Source organism: Musca autumnalis, unplaced genomic scaffold (assembly GCF_047663935.1).
Source record: "Musca autumnalis isolate F117 unplaced genomic scaffold, ASM4766393v1 scaffold_5, whole genome shotgun sequence".
NCBI lineage: Eukaryota > Metazoa > Arthropoda > Insecta > Diptera > Muscidae > Musca > Musca autumnalis.
The window spans coordinates 125224237-125243863 of record NW_027412088.1 but is presented as its reverse complement, the minus strand read 5'-3'; the positions used below and the strand labels follow the sequence as shown (position 1 = coordinate 125243863).

Here is a 19627-nt window from a genome sequence, read left to right as displayed (position 1 = left end):
ATAAAAAGTATATTATAAAAAGTGTATTATAATTTGACATAAAATAGAAAAATTTGAACGAGAAAAAACATTATTTTAGTTAGAAGTAAACAAAGTTTGTAGCCTTTTTACAGTGTTTTATTTAACTTGCCTTGGTGTGTGTTTAGTTCAAATCTGGTAACTCATTTTTAACACGGTTGCAGTTGACCAATCGAACTAAAACTTTGCACACTTCTCAGATTTGGAAGACAATACACGAATATGAAATCAAAACCAATATTGGTCCATTTTTACACTGTTTTACAGTGTTTTATCTAATTTGCTTTTCAAATCTGCTAACTAATTTTTCACACAGTTGCAGTTGAGCAATCGAACTTAAAATTTGCACACATTTCAGAATTGGATGACAATACATGAATATGAAATCAAAACCAATATTGGACCATTCTTACAACGTTTTTACGGTGTCTAACTTAACCCCCTTTTCAAATCTGGTAACTGATTTTTAAAGCGGTTGCAGTTGACCAATCGAACTAAATCTTTGCACACTTTTCAGATATGAATGACAATACATGAATATGAAATCAAAGCCAATATTGGTCCATTTTTACACTGTTTTACAGTTTTTTATCTAATTTGCTTTTCAAATCTGCTAACTCATTTTTCACACAGTTGTAGTTGACCAATCGAACTAAAACTTTGTACACTTTTCAGATTTGGATGGCAATACATGAATATGAAACCAGCGGTACCACTCGATTTAAGGTATTTTATCGTCATTTAAAGCCCGTGTTGGCTGCTTTTTGACAACTAGGTACATAAACGTACCCATTAAAAATTATGGACATAGGTCCAGGTTTTGGTATAGACCCCATATAGCGGTACCGTCCGATTTCAAGTGTTTTATAGATTTTATCTTCATTTTTATACCGAATTGCGTGTAACTTGCCATTTGGAGATCCCAGTGGTACAGAAATTTCTCCTACAAAAATTGTGACATAGGTCCAGGTGTTGGTATAGCCCCCATATTACGGCTCCACCCGATTTCAATTGTTTTTTTCGAGTTCCCAACTTCTCCATCAAAAATTGTGGACATAGGTCCGGGTTTTGATATAGCCCCTATAAATGGTACCACCCAATTTCAGGCATTTTAAAGTTTGTATCCACATTTTCGGCCTAAATTGGTTATGGGGTTCCGTTGAAAATTGAAAGAGCATGTTGAGAGGGGATAGTTCGGAGGAGGTAGTTCGGCGGTGGTTTTTCGGTGGTTCGGTGTAAGTTGTTAGGAGTTAAAGTGAATGTTGTCGGAAGTTCCGAGGAGTTTGTTTGAAAGTTCGGATGAAGTTGTCCGGAGGAGACTTTTCGGAAGTTTGGATGAGGTTGTTCGGAAGATCGGTGTAGGTTGTTCGAAGGGGTGGTGTTATGAAGGTGGATGTTAGGAACTTCCACCCCCCTCCGAACTTCCAAACAACCTTCTCCGAACTTCCCCTTCTCAACTTGCCTTTTCCACATTCAGTCTAACCTGTTCACTACTACACACGTCCACACAAGCACACAAACGGTCAAAAAATAAATACTTATTTCAAAATCTGACCCATTTACACAATTTTGGTGGGGACGTTTCTGTACAACTGGGAACTCGAAGACAAAATCCTCAAAACAACTTAAATCGGGTGGTACCGCTATATGGGCACCATCATTAAATATCATTTATAACCTCAAGTATATACAAATAAAATTGAAAATCTTAAAAAATGTATTTACAAAAAAATTAAAAATAATTATAAAATTAATAAGTTTCAGTGTTCTATTTTTAAATGCACTAAAAACTAGAAAATAAGTGTGTAATTAAAAAAAATTAAGTAACAGTGTTTTATTTATAAATGCACTTAAAAGTAGAAAATAATTTTGATAATGGAATCTCTCAAATAAAACGCTTGCCGTTCAATATTATCACAAGTTTTAATTTAAATGCAAGCGTTTTATTTGAGAGATTCCATCATCAAAATTATTTTCTACTTTTAAGTGCATTTATAAATAAAACACTGTTACTTAATTTTTTTTTAATTACACACTTATTTACACGTAAAGGCGTTGCTGGTGGTCTGTAGATCATAAGGTAGAGTAAAATTGCCATTCAGATACTAGGCTTCGTCTTCTTATGGGTTTAAGTTTTCTTCCTCTAGTATATCTTGCAAAGCTAAGCCTTTTGAATAAATAAAGTGTTTATTTTGTGTAGAAACAACAAGGCTCTAAGATTGAGTAGGGTGTTGAAATTGAAGCCATACAGAGAACTGCTGTAGGGTGAAACATGGTCTGTTTTCTGGGACCATATACGTACCGAATTATGCTATTAAATGCAGTATTTAATTTACGTCGGCTCAACGAATAACAGTGACCAAAAAGTTCGCCTCCGTATAAGAGACCAGGCACCAAGATCTTTTTTTTGCTAAAATATATCTTAGGTTGGGAGGTGTAAAGGAGTGTGTAAGCTACAAAGCTAGCAGTTTTCCGTATGTTTGTCCAACTATAGTATTAATATGGTTTGACCAGCTTAATGGACTTTTGAGAACAACTCCCAGATTCTTTGCGCTGGAAACTAATGGTACCTTCTCACTGTTAACAATTATTTCGACACCTTCCCAAGTTATATTAAGAGACGAGGCACCAGGATATTTTTTGCTAAAATATATCTTATGTTGGGAGGAGTAAAGGAGTGTGTAAGCCACAAAGCGCGCAATTTTTCATATGTTTGCCCAACTATAGTTTTAATATGGCTTGACCAGCTTAATGTACTGTTGAGAACAACTCCCAGATTCTTTGCGCTGGAAAATAATGGTACCTTCTCTTTGTTAACAATTATTTCGACACCTTCCCAAGTTATATATTTGATTTTATGAATTATCAAACACTTCCACTTCACAGCTTTTGAAGTTTATAGAATCCAGGGTTTCCAATGATACCGCCCGTCAAAACTTCACTAATAATAATTCTTCCATATTTCTGATATGGAACCAACCCCTACGATCATATGTTTTTGGAGACCCAGTTTTCTGACTTTTGCTAATAAATGCTACAACTGCACTCTAAACTTTGCGTTTCACTAAATTGACAACTTAAATGTGAAGAAATTTCCAATGTCCATGCTTCTCCCGTAGGACCCGCCACTCCCCCGAAGAAGTACATATGACTGATATCAGTTTCAAAATTTTATTCACTTTTAAACTTCCCAAAACAAAACAAATGATTTGAATCATACAAAAAAAATTATATTTTACAAATATAGAATATTTTTTCATGGGATTGGGTTCAGTTACATATGTTTTAACCATAAAATTTTAAGGTGTGTTATGTATTTTTATATTCTTTCAAAATTGTTGTTGTATACCGCGGTTCCGTTCTCCGGTTATTTGACCCGAAAGGCCAAATTTAGTCGATTTCTGATAGGTCCTATAGGTTGTTCCACCAAAAATGTACTTTGACCCTGTATATCTTTGTTTGCACACACGGGATCGATGGGAACTTTTAGGACGTTACTTCTTATGGCAAGCTTTGCACCAAAATTCCGCTTAGTGCGAATTTTTGCTATTTCCCCCTTATTTATTTGGTATATATTTATGTTATATATTTGTTTATTTATGTATTTATTTATTTGTATAGCTCCTGTACTACAAGACTTAAAGTCTTTTAGATTAGAGTACATGATTATATAAGAATAAAAAGTATATTATAATTTGACATAAAATAGAAAAAATTTGAACGAGAAAAAACATTATTTTAGTTAGAAGTAAACAAAGTTTGTAGCCTTTTTTAAACGTAAAGGCGTTGCTGGTGGTCTGTAGATCATAAGGTAGAGTAAAATTGCCATTCAGATACTAGGCTTCGTCTTCTTATGGGTTTAAGTTTTCTTCCTCTAGTATATCTTGCAAAGCTAAGCCTTTTGAATAAATAAAGTGTTTATTTTGTGTAGAAACAACAAGGCTCTAAGATAGAGTAGCGTGTTGAAATTGAAGCCATACAGAGAACTGCTGTAGGGTGAAACATGGTCTGTTTTCTGGGACCATATACGAATTATGCTATTAAATGCAGTATTTAATTTACGTCGGCTCAACGAATAACAGTGACCAAAAAGTTCGCCTCCGTATAAGAGACCAGGCACCAAGATATTTGTTTGCTAAAATATATCTTATGTTGGGAGGTGTAAAGGAGTGTGTAAGCTACAAAGCTAGCAGTTTTCCGTATGTTTGTCCAACTATAGTATTAATATGGTTTGACCAGCTTAATGGACTGTTGAGAACAACTCCCAGATTCTTTGCGCTGGAAACTAATGGTACCTTCTCAATGTTAACAATTATTTCGACACCTTCCCAAGTTATATTAAGAGACGAGGCACCAGGATATTTTTTTGCTAAAATATATCTTATGTTGGGAGGGGTAAAGGAGTGTGTAAGCTACAAAGCTAGCAGTTTTCCGTATGTTTGTCCAACTATAGTATAAATATGGTTTGACCAGCTTAATGGACTGTTGAGAACAACTCCCAGATTCTTTGCGCTGGAAACTAATGGTACCTTCTCACTGTTAACAACTATTTCGACACCTTTCCAAGTTATATAATTGATTTTATGAATTACCAAAAACTTCAACTTCACAGCTTTTTAAGTTTATAGAATCCAGGGTTTCCAATGATACCGCCCGTCATAACTTCACTAATAATGATTCTTCCATATTTCTGATATGATTTGAATCATACAAAAAAATTATATTTTACAAATATAGAATATTTTTTCATGGGATTTGGCTCAGTTGCATATGTTTTAACCATTAAATTTTAAGGTGTGTTATGTACTTTTATATTTTTTCAAAATTTTTGTTGTCAAAACTTTTTATTTGATTATAATTGAAGCAATGAACTATAAATAATTGCAAAGAATTACTTGAGTCTACTTTCAAAAAATATTTTAAATAAAATTTTCCAAAATTTGCAATTTTGTTGCAAATGTATTTGTCGCCACTGTACATGTGCACTCTGCTATAAATTATTTGGGAAGGGAAGTCGTAATATAAATGCAGAACAGGAGCGGACTAGAGTTGTTAAAATCTAGTTCGTTTGAACCACCTAGTTCAAAATATAGTTCAGTGGACACCGGTTGTTTCCATGAACGAACTGCGAATGAGTTATATTATCTCTTTGTTTTAATAAAATAAATTATACGCAAACGAACTATGGTACTGAACTAGTTCACTAGATTTAACAACTCTAGAGCGGACCTAGTATTGACCCTTGACAGTGTTGCCAGTATCGGGGATTTTTCCCCAAACTGGGGATATTTTTTCGATTGGGGAGCTAGGGTTTTGATGGGAAAAGCCTTACAAATTTACGGATTTTATGGGGAAATTTTGTGTACAAATCAATATGCAATTTTTATGAAAAAGAAACACAATCGTCAATCAAATCCTCTTGTTTTTCAAATCTTGTAGTTCTCATCGAGAATAATGTACTTTGACTCTTTGCATTTTGTTGGAACATGCTGAAGACGTGTAAGTCAAGTTCTATGATGGTAGCCGACTTTTTATTGTGTACGTCATATGACCTACTGAATTACTTCATATTTTCAAATGATGGGGCGGAATGAAACTTTGACATGATAACACCAAATTTCTCAGAGGTTGTTAAACTCAGTAAGGGGAAGACACATTTCTAAATATTTCGACTATATAAAACTTCATCGAAAGGAGTGTCGTTATATGCGCGCAAAGTTGTTTGATTTCAGTGTTAAGCTGGTCAGCAGACTTGATGATTTAAAATAAAATCGGTTTACAAAAATTGATTTGCACCCTTTGGAAGAAGAAATTTGAATTTATGAGTTAGTATATGGTTAGTATAGGGCGATGTTGCAAGTTAAAAGTTAAGTTAAAAGTTTGTACCATCAATGAAAAGCGTAAAGACAGCTTAAGTAGGTATTCAAGATATTCGACAGAATTCTTAAAGTTCTTTTGGAATGTTCACATTCCAAACACTTTTTACAATTTTTAAATCGATAGGGGCAAGGAAATTTATATACCGGACGCACTAACATTGAGTCAAAAGCAATAAATTAAAAACATTCCCTGATAGTAGTAACAAAAATGAGAAACGTCGTGGACGATCTACCAGTAACACCAAGCAGTGGATGGAGAAATCATTGTTTTCGTGAATAACCCGGCAATAAAGTGAAATATTAATACAATTATTAAGAATTTTCACTAATTTTCTTGGGAATTTTTTCTGGGGAAATAGGAATATTTTTGGGGATAAACGACTCTGAATTTGAGGATAAGGCACGGAAAAATACTGGCAACACTGCTTAAGGTACGCATTTATCTACATTTAATGGTAGAGATATTTCCGTTCCAGTACACACCGATTGTGTTCGATTTGCAAGGTACAATTTTATGAGATTCGTCGACGTGGTAGAGAAATTAAAAAACCTGCGGAATTTGAAACGTAAATTATTGTGGTCGACTGTGTCGAAAGCTTTTGAGTGATCAAGTAGAACAAGGAATCCAGCCTTATTGTCGTCAATGTCACTCCTAATTTCCTCAAAAACTTCAACAAAAGCTGTAATGCAGCTATGGTTAGCACGGAAACCTGACTGCATACTTGTTAATAACAACTCCCTGTAGTGCTACTCGGACATCTGGTTAGGTAATATTTTCCCAAACACCTTTAAGAGATAACTGAGGATTGCAATCGTTATTAGATTTTGGTCGGGGAATAACTTTTGCATGTTTCCACATAGTTGGATATATACTCGAGGTTAGGATACTGTTATAGAAGTAGGTGATATAAGGCAATAGACGAGGGAGTATAATCCGAATAAATCATGGGTCAACTAGGTCGGGACCAATCGCATCAGAATTAATTTTTGCGAAAGAATTCTGTACTTCCATAGGAGTGACACATCTGAATTCAAAATAACCTTCAGGTGTATCATCTGCTGGCATACCGTAGAAAGGAATTCTTCATAGAGCTCCGGTGCTCTTTAACGTTTCCACCTTTCATATGATCTATTCCTGTCATTTATACAGGATTTAATAGTGGAGTTAAAACACGGATTTGCATTTGAAGAGAGTCGTTTTTTTTGATGTGTACTGTTGCATCGTATAGTAAAACAATTCGATCACGGAAAAAATGAAGTTGTTCATCGACAGAGATAATTGAATAAATTTGGTAATTGAATTTATCCTCTAACTCACTATAATTCAAGTTTCTGTAGTCACGATATGAAAGCGTTTGTTCAATTACAGGCGTCTTGAAGCGTAGACTAGAAAGATTAAATCGTGTTTGGAAAAACAGGATGCCGAAATTTGATTATACAATTGAACATTGGAGAGATTGTTGACAAAGAATAAGTCGATTAGAGTGCTTATGGAAGAAGAGAAGTCTGTAGGATTCGTACGATTTGTGGCATGTAATCCAATATTGTTTATTAACAACGAATCAACCAAAACATTTGAGTTAAAATCTCCGGTTAAAATCATGGTATTATTCGGCCGATATACACAACCAATTAAGATTTTCTTCTTATTTGATTTAGATTCAATGAACACATATTCAAAAATCTCCAGGTTAAGACCTGAAACATAAATTTGCGTCATATTTATGTATTTCCGCAAATGTTGACCATACTATCAGGAATACACGAAAGTAGCCAGGTTTATGAAACGCATATTAAATCAATGCCTTAGTTAACAAAAATATGTTTAAATTCGCCGATTTTATTAGCCTAGCTTTGAGAGTTGATGTGGCACATCTTTAACCCTTCTCTTTGCTTGCATAAAATTCTGACCATGTTTTGTGCAACAACTATGGAACACCTATTTGTCATGATAAGTAGAGAAGTAGAAGAATAAGGCACCAGCGACGCATTTACGAAAATATGTTGAAAATAATAAATTAAAAAATATAAAATAACTAATAGGATACATTTATGTAGTATGAAAATAGTAATAAAAGACAATAAGTATATGAGCTGATATGGAATTTTATCTTGTGCAACAATTTTGTTACCTCTGGTTCTGTGGATCCAATCGTGAGTCTCCACCGGCAGTCCGAAAATCAATGATTTTGACTGGAATATTTAACTAACGCTCAATTTTGGATTTAACCGACCGTTATTTTTTCATTGCCGATAACACTGTTTGAAAAAGCAGCTATCGTTGAATTTGTGATATGGCAACACCACCGATTTGTCACCAGTCAAGGCATATTTATAGATGCATGAATTACATCAACTAACAATTTTACAAAAATATCATTGTTGTTATTGAAAATAAAATGTCAAAGAAAATATTGAATAATAGGGCCGTTGTCAAAATTTTCTCAGGAAAAACACAAATACATTTTGAAAATCCTCTAAAATAGAACAAATTTGAATTCAATTGTAAGTATTCAGAACTGTCATAGGATCTTTTTGTTATACGTTTAGGATGAAACGAAGTATTTTATTGTAGCATTTCAATGTTTCAAATTTCATGAGTAGACCCTATTACATTTTGAAACCCCAATTAACAAACAATTTAATAAGTGTGTAATTAAAAAAATTAAGTAACAGTGTTTTATTTATAAATGCACTTAAAAGTAGAAAATAATTTTGATGACGGAATCTCTCAAATAAAACGCTTGCATTTAAATTAAAACTTGTGATAATATTGAACGGCAAGCGTTTTATTTGAGAGATTCCATTATCAAAATTATTTTCTACTTTTAAGTGCATTTATAAATAAAACACTGTTACTTAATTTTTTTTAATTACACACTTATTTTCTAGTTTTTAGTGCATTTAAAAATAGAACACTGAAACTTATTAATTTTATAATTATTTTTAATTTTTTTGTAAATACATTTTTTAAGATTTTCAATTTTATTTGTATATACTTGAGGTTAGGTTAGGTTAGGTTTGGGGATGTGTAGTCAATATATATGTATATTGACTACGCCACTCGGAGACCTTTCGGTCCATTGTGATCATCCATAAAGAAAAAGGAGGTTCAGAATTACCTGAAAAGAGAAGAGAAAAGAGAGAAGAATAAAGAAAAAAGGGGGGTGTGGTTTGGAGAATAATAATAAATGAATTAATTATAAGAAATAATGAAAATGTAATAAAGACAGAGGGGGTGGTTTTTTGGCGATGGTGGAAAAAACTGTCAGAGAAGTAGTTACGCTTATTGGTCGCGCCGTCCCAGCCACTTCAGATTTTTAATGATGTTGTTTATGATTGTTGGTTCCATGTTTGAGTAGAAGGTTAAGCTTGGAGGAAAGCGTACTCCTGTTAGTCTATACCGCTTTCGAGTTAACATCGGGCAACGACATAGAATATGCTCGATCGTCTCCGTTTCCTCCTCATCTTCACAGAGCCTGCAATAGTCCACTCCATCATCCTGCCATTTGCCGATAAAAGCTCGGATGTAGCAATGGCCGGTAATGACTCCCGTCAATACCCTGATTTCTGATTTACTCAGACTTAAAAGCGAAGTTGTTCTCTTTGTTGAAAGATTCGGCCAAATGGCCCTTGACACGTTGCACCTTGGTTCATTATGCCATAGTTCCTTGGCCTGTTCTTCAAAGAACGTCTCCACCTTCCGAAAAACGTGACATATGGGTGGTTTAATAGAAACAGTGATAGCTTGATTTGTTGATTGAGATCCGTGTCTTGCCAATTCATCTGCCTTCTCGTTTCCCACAATGTCACAGTGACCCGGTACCCAGCAGAGTCGGACAGCGTTAGTTAGGTTCGCCAAAGCAGTTCTACACTCAAGAACGGCCTCAGACTTGATATTGGGGGATTTGATGGCTTTAAGAGCCGGCTGACTATCAACGAAGATAGTCACCGGTTCAAAGATTTCAGCATCCAGACTTTTTATCAACTCTGCGGCCATTTTGATCGCGAAGATTTCTGCTTGGAAAACGCTACAGTCGCTGTTCAACCTATAGGAGTACTCGAGGCAAAGCTTTTCGCAGTAGACGCCAGCTCCGGTACCTTCTTCCATCTTGGAACCGTCTGTATAGAAAGCCAGACCGTCCAGAGGAGGGTTACCACGGATCCAGTCATCTCTACTAGGGATAACGACCTCAAAATCATCAAATCTATGGATTGGTGATAAGTAGTCGCTGAACTTCCCCTGCTGATTTAAGCCAAGGTTTGGCCCTAGCTCTCGAAGAATGCATGCATGACCATAGGTGCTGTCACGCCAACGATTCAATTCATGTAGCCTTAGAGCACTACGTGCTGCTTGACCTTTGATGCTAATTCTCGTGGGCAAGAGGTTTAGCATCGCGTTCAGAGCTGCTTGTGGTGTACTCCTAAAAGCTCCAGTTATCAGGATCGAGGCTGCCCTTTGCACCTTGTCTATGCTGCCCGAGTTCGACTTGTGTCGAAGCGCATGCCACCAGACAAGACATCCGTAGGATAGGATGGGTCTCACCACAGTATTATACAACCAGTGTATAATAGCTGGATTAAGACCCCAACTTTTCCCAATCGAATTCTTACATGAATAGAGTGCGATCATACCTCTCTTCGTCCGTTCCTCGACGTTCCTTTTCCATCTCAGTTGAGAATCCAGGATTGTACCTAGGTATTTGGCCTCAGGAGATAGATGCAACTGCACTCCATCCAATGTTGGTGGTATGAAGTCGCCAAGCTTACGCTTTCTGGTGAACAATACCAGTTCTGTTTTCGTTGGATTTACACCAAGGCCATTTGTGGTGGCCCAACGAGACAGCTTTGATAAGGCTCCTTGCATAAGCTCCGAAATAGTGGACAAGAATTTGCCAGTTATTAGTAAAACTACATCATCCGCGTATGCGACAACCTTGATGCCCTGATTGTCGAATTCCGCCAGAATATTGTTTATCACAAGTAGCCACAGCAGCGGTGAGAGTACACCTCCCTGGGGAGTACCTCGTGTTACTGTCTTCCTTGTTGTCAACTCCCCGATACTGGAATTTATGATCCTGCTCTCCAGCATTCTCTTTATCCAGCAGATCAGGGTTTCCGGGGTGTTGACCGATCTAAGCGAGAGATGAATGGATTCAAGTTTTACGTTGTTAAAGGCTCCTTCTATATCCAGGAAAGCCGCCAAGGTAAAGTTTGAGTTCTCCATATTTCTCTCAATGAAACCCACGACCTCATGAAGAGCAGTTTCGACAGATTTACCTTTCATGTAGGCATGCTGCGAGTCGCTCAGCGAGGCAGTGTCTACAAAGCTCCTAATCTCCAGATCGATCAGTCGTTCGAGTGTCTTGAGGAGAAAGGAGGATAGACTAATAGGTCTGTAGTCTTTCGGTGCAGAGTGACTGACTTTCCCCGCTTTGGGGATGTAAGTTACCTTTACCTCTTTCCACAGATCTGGTACGCAGGAAAGAAACAAACAGGCCCTAAAGATCTCCTCCAGAATTTGGTATATCTGCGGTGCAGCAAATTGAAGCATCGCAGGAATTACTCCATCTGGACCAGGTGACTTATAGGGTTTGAATGTACTTACTGCCCACTTTATTTTGTTTCTGCTTACAACCTTATCGATGAGGCTCTCGTCCACTGACTCTTGGACTTGGAAGTTGTCACATTCAATGTGAAGGTTACTGGCATCCGTGCAGTCAGGGAAGTGAGTCTCAGCTAGAAGGTTTAGAGTCTCAAGACCTGAGTCTGTCCACGTGCCGTCCGGTTTTTTGACACTACCGATGGATTTGGGGTCCTTCGAGAGTATCTTACGGAATCTGGCAGCGTCGTTTACCCCTTCTACAGACTCACAGAAACAAACCCATGACTTCTTTTTGGCGCGCTTGATTTCACTCTTGTATTTGGTGAAACTCGCTTTATACGATTCCCAGTCACTGTCAAGTTTCGTCGAGTGCGCCTTGTTGTACAACTTTTTGGTGTTTTTCCGTAGTTCGCCAAGATCCTTGTTCCACCACACCGGTTGGGATTTCTTCCCAGGATAAGTTAATGGACAGGCATCCTTATGGCAGCGAAGAAGGATTTCTGTTAGGTTGGACACCTTACTGTTAAGCTCAGCAACTGTTTCTATCCTTCCGGGAAGTGTCAGTTGATGGTTCGTCAGATCAGCGAACCTTCCCCAGTCCGTCCTTCTCGGGTTCCTATAAGGATTTTGGCGGACTCCGTCGAAAGAGATTTCAAAGTATATCCTCATATGATCCGAAAAGGAGCATTTGTTGGATACCCTCCAGTTCCTGACGACAGAATCATCTAAATTAGACAGGGTTAGATCAATGACCTCCTCCCTGCCTCTAATTTTAAAGGTGGGATCGTTTCCTATATTACATATTCTTAGATTGTAAGATAATATAAAATTGAAAATCGACTCACCTCTAGTGTTTGTGTCTTTGCTGCCCCAGTGAAAATGGTGGGCGTTGGCGTCACATCCAAGGATAACGTTACAAACGCCCAGGTTCTCCTTCAGCAGCCTGTGTACCCCCTGATTTGGTGGATCAGGGTCCTCATACGGCATGTAGATTGAGGACTTGAGGTTATAAATGATATTTAATGATGGTGCCCATATAGCGGTACCACCCGATTTAAGTTGTTTTGAGGATTTTGTCTTCGAGTTCCCAGTTGTACAGAAACGTCCCCACCAAAATTGTGTAAATGGGTCAGATTTTGAAATAAGTATTTATTTTTTGACCGTTTGTGTGCTTGTGTGTGTGGACGTGTGTAGTAGTGAACAGGTTAGACTGAATGTGGAAAAGGCAAGTTGAGAAGGGGAAGTTCGGAGAAGGTTGTTTGGAAGTTCGGAGGGGGTGGAAGTTCCTAACATCCACCTTCATAACACCACCCCTTCGAACAACCTACACCGATCTTCCGAACAACCTCATCCAAACTTCCGAAAAGTCTCCTCCGGACAACCTCATCCGAACTTTCAAACAAACTCCTCGGAACTTCCGACAACATTCACTTTAACTCCTAACTCCTAACAATTAGATAAAAAACTGTAAAACAGTGTAAAAATGGACCAATATTGGCTTTGATTTCATATTCATGTATTGTCATTCATATCTGAAAAGTGTGCAAAGATTTAGTTCGCTTGGTCAATTACAACTGTCTTAAAAATGAGTTACCCGATTTGAAAAGCATGTAAAATTGAACACTGTACACCACTGTAAAAATGGACCAATATTGGTTTTGATTTCATATTCATGTATTGTCATCCAAATCTAAAAAGTTTGCAAAGTTTTAGTTCGACTGGTCAACTGCAACTGTGTGGAAAATGAGTTACCAGATTTGAAAAGCAAAATACCGGAAATCGGGTGGTACCGTTATATGGGAGCTATGTGAAAAAATGGACCCATATTGATTTTGGTTTCACATTCACGTATTGTCATCTAAATCTGAAAAGTGTGCAAAGTTTTACTTCGATTGGTCAACTGCAACCGCTTTAAAAATCAGTTACCAGATTTGAAAAGGGGGTTAAGTTAGACACCGTAAAAACGCTGTAAGAATGGTCCAATATTGGTTTTGATTTCATATTCATGTATTGTCATCCAATTCTGAAATGTGTGCAAATTTTAAGTTCGATTGCTCAACTGCAACTGTGTGAAAAATTAATTAGCAGATTTGAAAAGCAAATTAGATAAAACACTGTAAAACAGTGTAAAAATGGACTAATATTGGTTTTGATTTCATATTCGTGTATTGTCTTCCAAATCTGAGAAGTGTGCAAAGTTTTAGTTCGATTGGTCAACTGCAACCGTGTTAAAAATGAGTTACCAGATTTGAACTAAACACACACCAAGGCAAGTTAAATAAAACACTGTAATAAAAATACAATTCATAGTCACTTCTACTTTCTACAAATATGCCTTGTCACCAGTATTTGTTAAACGAGAACAACTGGTGCTGTTTTGTTTTACTTTTTTCTTCTTTTCTTCAAATTCCCTTATATTATTTCGTGTTTTTCAAAATATTAAAAATAACAATCAATGACGCATTTACTAAGACTTCAATATGCTGAATTCATTTGTTTGGATTTGTTTCCGTTTTCTTAGCAACATCGCGAACCACGGTCACAATAAAAAAGACATTGTTATATGTATTGGTGTGTCTTTTTACTTACTAAATGTTGCTGAAACATTTTGTCAGCAACTTTTCCTTTATACAAATGTCAAAATCTGCAACATTAGTAATTATTACTGATTATCACGTAAAAAGACACAGCTTATATCAGTACATTGCATATCCTTTTCGCCATTGTATTCTTGAACCCAAAAGTGCTATACGATGTCATGAAAACATGACAATATCGATTTTTCGTATGTGGCAACCTGCTTAAAATTTTTGTAGGCACTTTTTTTGTTGGTAAGCTATCCTTGGCTCTTTTCAAGGAATGTTTCTGTTTCGATGGGATGTAACCACATACATAATGGAGTAAGTTAAGTAGGCTTGGTAGGTCAATTAAAAAGTGCAGAGTGCCGCGCGAATCTGTGTCATATGTTGGTAATTTGCACAGTGTCATCGATCCTTGCCCTATAGCCCTATAGTGTAGTATAGTAAATTAAGCATTGTAGAAACGTAATCTGAAACGAACCCTGTTTTATTTAATACAAATCGTGCTGGGGAATAAAACAACGTCTACTCGCAGATTAGTTAAATCTAATTCCGTAACAGTATGCTCATTTTTTGAAAGTTACTGTAACAGGTTTTGTTGTTAAATTAAACAACAACAATCACTAGGTTTTTGCTCTATGAGGCACAACCAATATAGAAAGTTTCAGCAATTGCCCTTGAATTAAGAGTGCATGAATTTTTGCAAATATCAAAAATAACACCACATACCCGTGCAGAGCATGAACAAATATTAAGAAATGTGTTATTACTTTTCATCTGCCGTTAATAAAGTTTTCTCACCGATTGCATACAAATTATTCATTGCAGTTATTTCTTTTATGTCTTCCATATTCACAGCAAATCTTTAATTAATAAGCTATTTCTTCTTGAAATTAGATATAATCTTCAATATCAACATGAGTCTAATACAGAATTTTGGCCAAGTCGCGATAATGAAGAATCTATTTAAACATAAATAAACCATATATATATACAAATAATTAGCTGTGTCTTTTAACGTGATAATTAGGAATAATTAGCTGTGTCTTTTTACTTTTTTAGTAAGATTTGCTCAGAGAGTAAGAAAGATGTTTCTCTTTCACGCCGAAATAGAGAAACAACTAAAAAGACAGCACTTAGTAAACTTTAGCAAGGTAACAGTTGATTACCAAAACAAAAACATTGGCGCCAATGCATGAAAGAAAAACTAACTCCAAAGCAATGAAAAAGTTCTTCAAAGTAAATAAAAAATAATTAACATATTAATAAAATAATCAATAAATATAGGGTAAGCCTAATATTTGTAATATTTTTCCTCAAAAATCAGATAAACATGGAGCAGCTGACCATTAGCAGATGATTGAAAAACAGCTGATCGAACTTGCTAAAGGTTGCTGGGAAAAATTCTTTTAGCAAGCTCTCAGCAAACAAATGTCAAAGTGTTTCTCTCATTTCGTTCTATTTTACTGAACTTTTGTTTAAAAAGACAGCATTTAGTAATAATTATTACAAATTATCACATAAAAAGACACACCTATTACAAATGTTTAAAATTTTTACAGTTGTATAAAGAAAAAGTTGCTGAAAAATTGTTTCAGCAACATTTAGTAAGTACTAAGACACCAATTGTTTGTTCAAAAATTAAAATCAATGATTCAAAGAGAAAATTATCAAAGACCCTTAGCAAAATAATGAATCGAAATAAAAAACAAATTTTTGTTTTTGGGACAATATTCTGCACACGGTAGTGGCGTGGTGTTTTTGTCTATAGCCCTAATATACATTCATAAAATTGTGAAACTTTTAGTTGGCTATGATGGTAATGAATCTTTTGTTACATAAAGATTTTCGTGTTGCATAAAGTAATCGCATTTTTTTCGATTCTATAAGTAAAGTGATAATAAAACATACAATATATTATTTTAATTTTATATAAGTTTAATTTTATATAATAATAATTTTTAAAATATAATTTCAATTTTACAAACAGTAAATGTAATGAAGAAATAATTAATAAACTCTGGAAGAAACATGCCGAATACAGCAGATACCCGTGCAACCGCTTCCTCAGGCGACGATTTGGGAAGTACCGATGAAGTAAAAGTTTTTAAAGATGAAGGTGATCATGAAGATGAAACTGTGTCATCCGAAAACTTGTTGGAAGAGAAGTCTAGTTTAATTGACTTAACCGAAAGTGCAGACAAATGTGGAAGTTTGCGTGCACGTTCTATCCACACTCCCAATTTAAACAAAACACATTCGATGACAACTGACTTTAACATGGCATATCTGGTTTCACCCTATAGTTATTCCAACGGATCTACTACTGGATTTCCAGTATCAGTGGCTGACAAACTCGGTTTTACATGTTTTTTGAGTCAGAATAGAGAACATTATACGTCGCCTCCTCCAGCTCACTGTGGCATTCCACCTTATCAAATGGACGCAAAAACAATGGGGATAACAAGAACAGCAATTTATCCATTTCCTGCTGGCCAATATCCTTATACTATTTTAAGTCCGGAAATATCACAGGTTGGTTCATGGCACACACCATCGACGTACTCAACAACAAATTTTCGCACCACCTACCACTCAGCGCTACCCAATGAAATGTCCAATGATTTTCCATTCCGATTTTCTTCAAATGTACTATCTCCAGTGCACACATCACCATATCATGTTATTAGCTCACAACCTGGTATTGAGCCTGTAACTAATAAGTACAATGAACAGAAAGATGTCTCTTCTGATAGCCATGTTAGTTTGGATTTTAAGAATAACAAAAACCCACATGGCTGCGATAAACCTAAGAACGTTTCAAACGACAAAAAGAAACCTCATATTAAAAAGCCATTGAATGCCTTTATGCTCTATATGAAGGAAATGAGAGCAAAAGTTGTAGCTGAATGTACCCTCAAGGAGTCTGCAGCAATAAACCAAATATTGGGAAGACGTTGGCATGAATTATCTCGTGAAGAGCAAGCTAAATATTATGAAAAAGCGCGTCAGGAACGACAGTTACACATGGAACTTTACCCAGGATGGAGTGCTCGGGATAACTATGGATATGTATCTAAAAAGAAGAAACGCAAAAAAGATTCAAGTTCTTTGGCATCTTGCAAACCTCGAATTAAAAAAAGGTAACTTTACGCCGTCGATTCGTTCGCACCCAGAGCGCAGTACCTGCAAACATATTAATATACAACCAAACAAATAAGTGATTTATAGATTTTACATGGTTTGTAAAGATTATTATTATGTTTTAACACAAGCTAAAAATTCTTATACAAGCCATACATGCTGGTATTCTGCGTTTGAATAAAAAAACACAAATTAAAAGGAAATCTAAGACTTTACATTGCTTTTTGGTTTATTTCCATGTATCCTATGAGTGCAGATGAAATAACTTTTGTGAAATGTTAATGAATTTTCACGGAATTAAAAAATAAGAACATATGGACTGTATGTACTTGTTATGAAAGTAGAGGTCAATATTGTTGCCGTAAAAATGTAAATAAAAAATTATGTAAAATCAAAACCTAATAGTCATAATTATTTTGACCATATTATTTTTTGCCGTAAAACAACATAATTATATTTTTTATTTGCATAACTGGATTTTAACTGTTTAGAACGTTTCTTTCAACTGAGAAAGAAAATTCAACTATCAAAGAAAATCTAACATGTTACAGCCTCTCATGCTTAATCAGCGACGTCATTGTTGATATTTCAATTTAGTCGTATTTTTCACTCTTTCGCTCATATATGTATGTGTTATTGTTTGCTTAATGCGAGGTGTGTGCTTGTTGCACTAATGAAATGTTAGTGTTCGAGATGTTAAGACATTTAGACTAGAAACATCGAAGACGAGAGGGTATTTGGCATAAATACAAGAGACCGCTAACTGAAACCGTCATTTAGAGAAGAAGTAAAGGAAAGTTGTGTGCTAAGTAGAGTTTAGATGTGTGTAGATAAATAAAGATAACGGATAGTTAAAATAAATTCAATAAAGCATTGGGACGAAGGTCATTTATTTGTGAGTTTATTTATTTGAGTTAATTAATTTAATTAAGTGTAATTAAGTTAAACCTAATTCCAGATTAAAATCCCATTTTTCGTGATTTTTTTTTCAAGAAACTAGCAATCTGGTTTATTTTTTATTTCATCTAAAAGGACACATCTTGAGTTTCTTTCGGTAATTTTTCGGTGGCAAATATTGCGTAATTTGCGACTAAATACTGCTTTTAAAAAACGTTTACCGGTGTCTACTGTAGCTGGATCCATCATCATATATTTTGTGGGCTTATTAATTTTTAAGCGAGGAATTTTTAAAAATACTAATCTTTAATCAACATTGAAAGTCAACAAATTAATTTTTACTATATGTGGACAGTTTTTAGGCTATAAAACGGTCACAAACAAAAAATACTTCGCTTAAGGACAAGATTTTAGTGTATTTTATAAGCCCTTCCATGATAAAGGTACATCTGTTTCGGACAACGACTTCAAAAATGGTATTTCCAGAAAAAAGAGTTTAAACTTTCTGTCCCATATACAGATCACAATGAATTTTTTCCTTCCAGCGCTCATGTATCAACATATTCGATGTTACTTATAGTTCAATATTAGCCAATAATATTGCGAGAAGGGGGGAGGGGGTAACACCTTAATTACACTGTGAACACAAATTTTGGTGCAGAGATAATTCCTTTTGGAGATGAAAGCCCTTGGTGAGTATATTAAGAATCCATATTTTAAGAGCCGCTATATAAGTACCACAAGGTGATGTTTTTCAGCTTCGAAATGTTCTGAATAAATGTAGCTAAGAAATTTCTAGGTACGGCTCTAATTGACAACTAAACGATTTTGTCGCGTTTTCATAGTCGTTTTGTGCATTTACCCTGTTTTTGTTCAGAAAAAGACTATATTTTGTTTTTTTGTGTATTCGTTACAGAACATACAAAAACACAAAACACAGTTTTTTCTGTGCAAACAGGGGTAAATGTCAAAAATGACTATGAAAACGCGACAAAATCGGTTAGTTGTCAATGAGAGCCGTTCCTAAAATTTACTGACGACATTTTTGAAGAATATTTCGAAGCTGAAAAACGTCATCTTGTGGCACTTTTATAGCGGCTCTTAAAATAAAGGACGAAAATTACATTGAAGGAGTTAGAAGGTCGAAGTGCTCTACGAAAATAATCCTCATTCGATTTGACTGAAGACATGTCATCTCAAAAATAAGCTAAAACAACAGTGAACAAAGATATAGCGCTAATTGCTGACGCCTTACAGGGTCTCAAACAAAATCTTCACCACTCCATAACGCGGAAGTTCGACTCACGGCGGATCTGTCCTTCGGGGTTTTTAATATACTCACCAAGGCCTTTCTTCCCCAAGAGGAATTTTCCGTGCCCCAGACTTTCACATACATTTTGTTGCACAGAGTTATCAACAAATATAAAATATTCTAGTTTTTTATAATTACGTACTTTGTACATTAATGAAGGTAGAGCATTACGAAACATATGATATTTCTTCAT

General features: G+C 35.6%; 1 protein-coding gene across 5 annotated transcripts in view; it reads left to right on the top strand.

Annotated features, from left to right (window-relative positions):
• LOC141405249 (protein pangolin, isoforms A/H/I/S-like) overlaps positions 1 to 17428 on the top strand; it is a 449154-nt gene extending 431726 nt beyond the window's left edge. For all 5 annotated transcript variants that reach the window (XM_073989354.1, XM_073989358.1, XM_073989357.1 and 2 more), the window contains one exon: positions 16072 to 17428. In XM_073989354.1, the coding sequence (XP_073845455.1) occupies positions 16113 to 17228 (1116 nt within the window). In that variant the 5' untranslated portion in view covers positions 16072 to 16112 and the 3' untranslated portion in view covers positions 17229 to 17428. The remainder of the gene's footprint in view (positions 1 to 16071) is intronic.
• The last annotated feature ends 2199 nt before the right edge of the window (positions 17429 to 19627 follow it).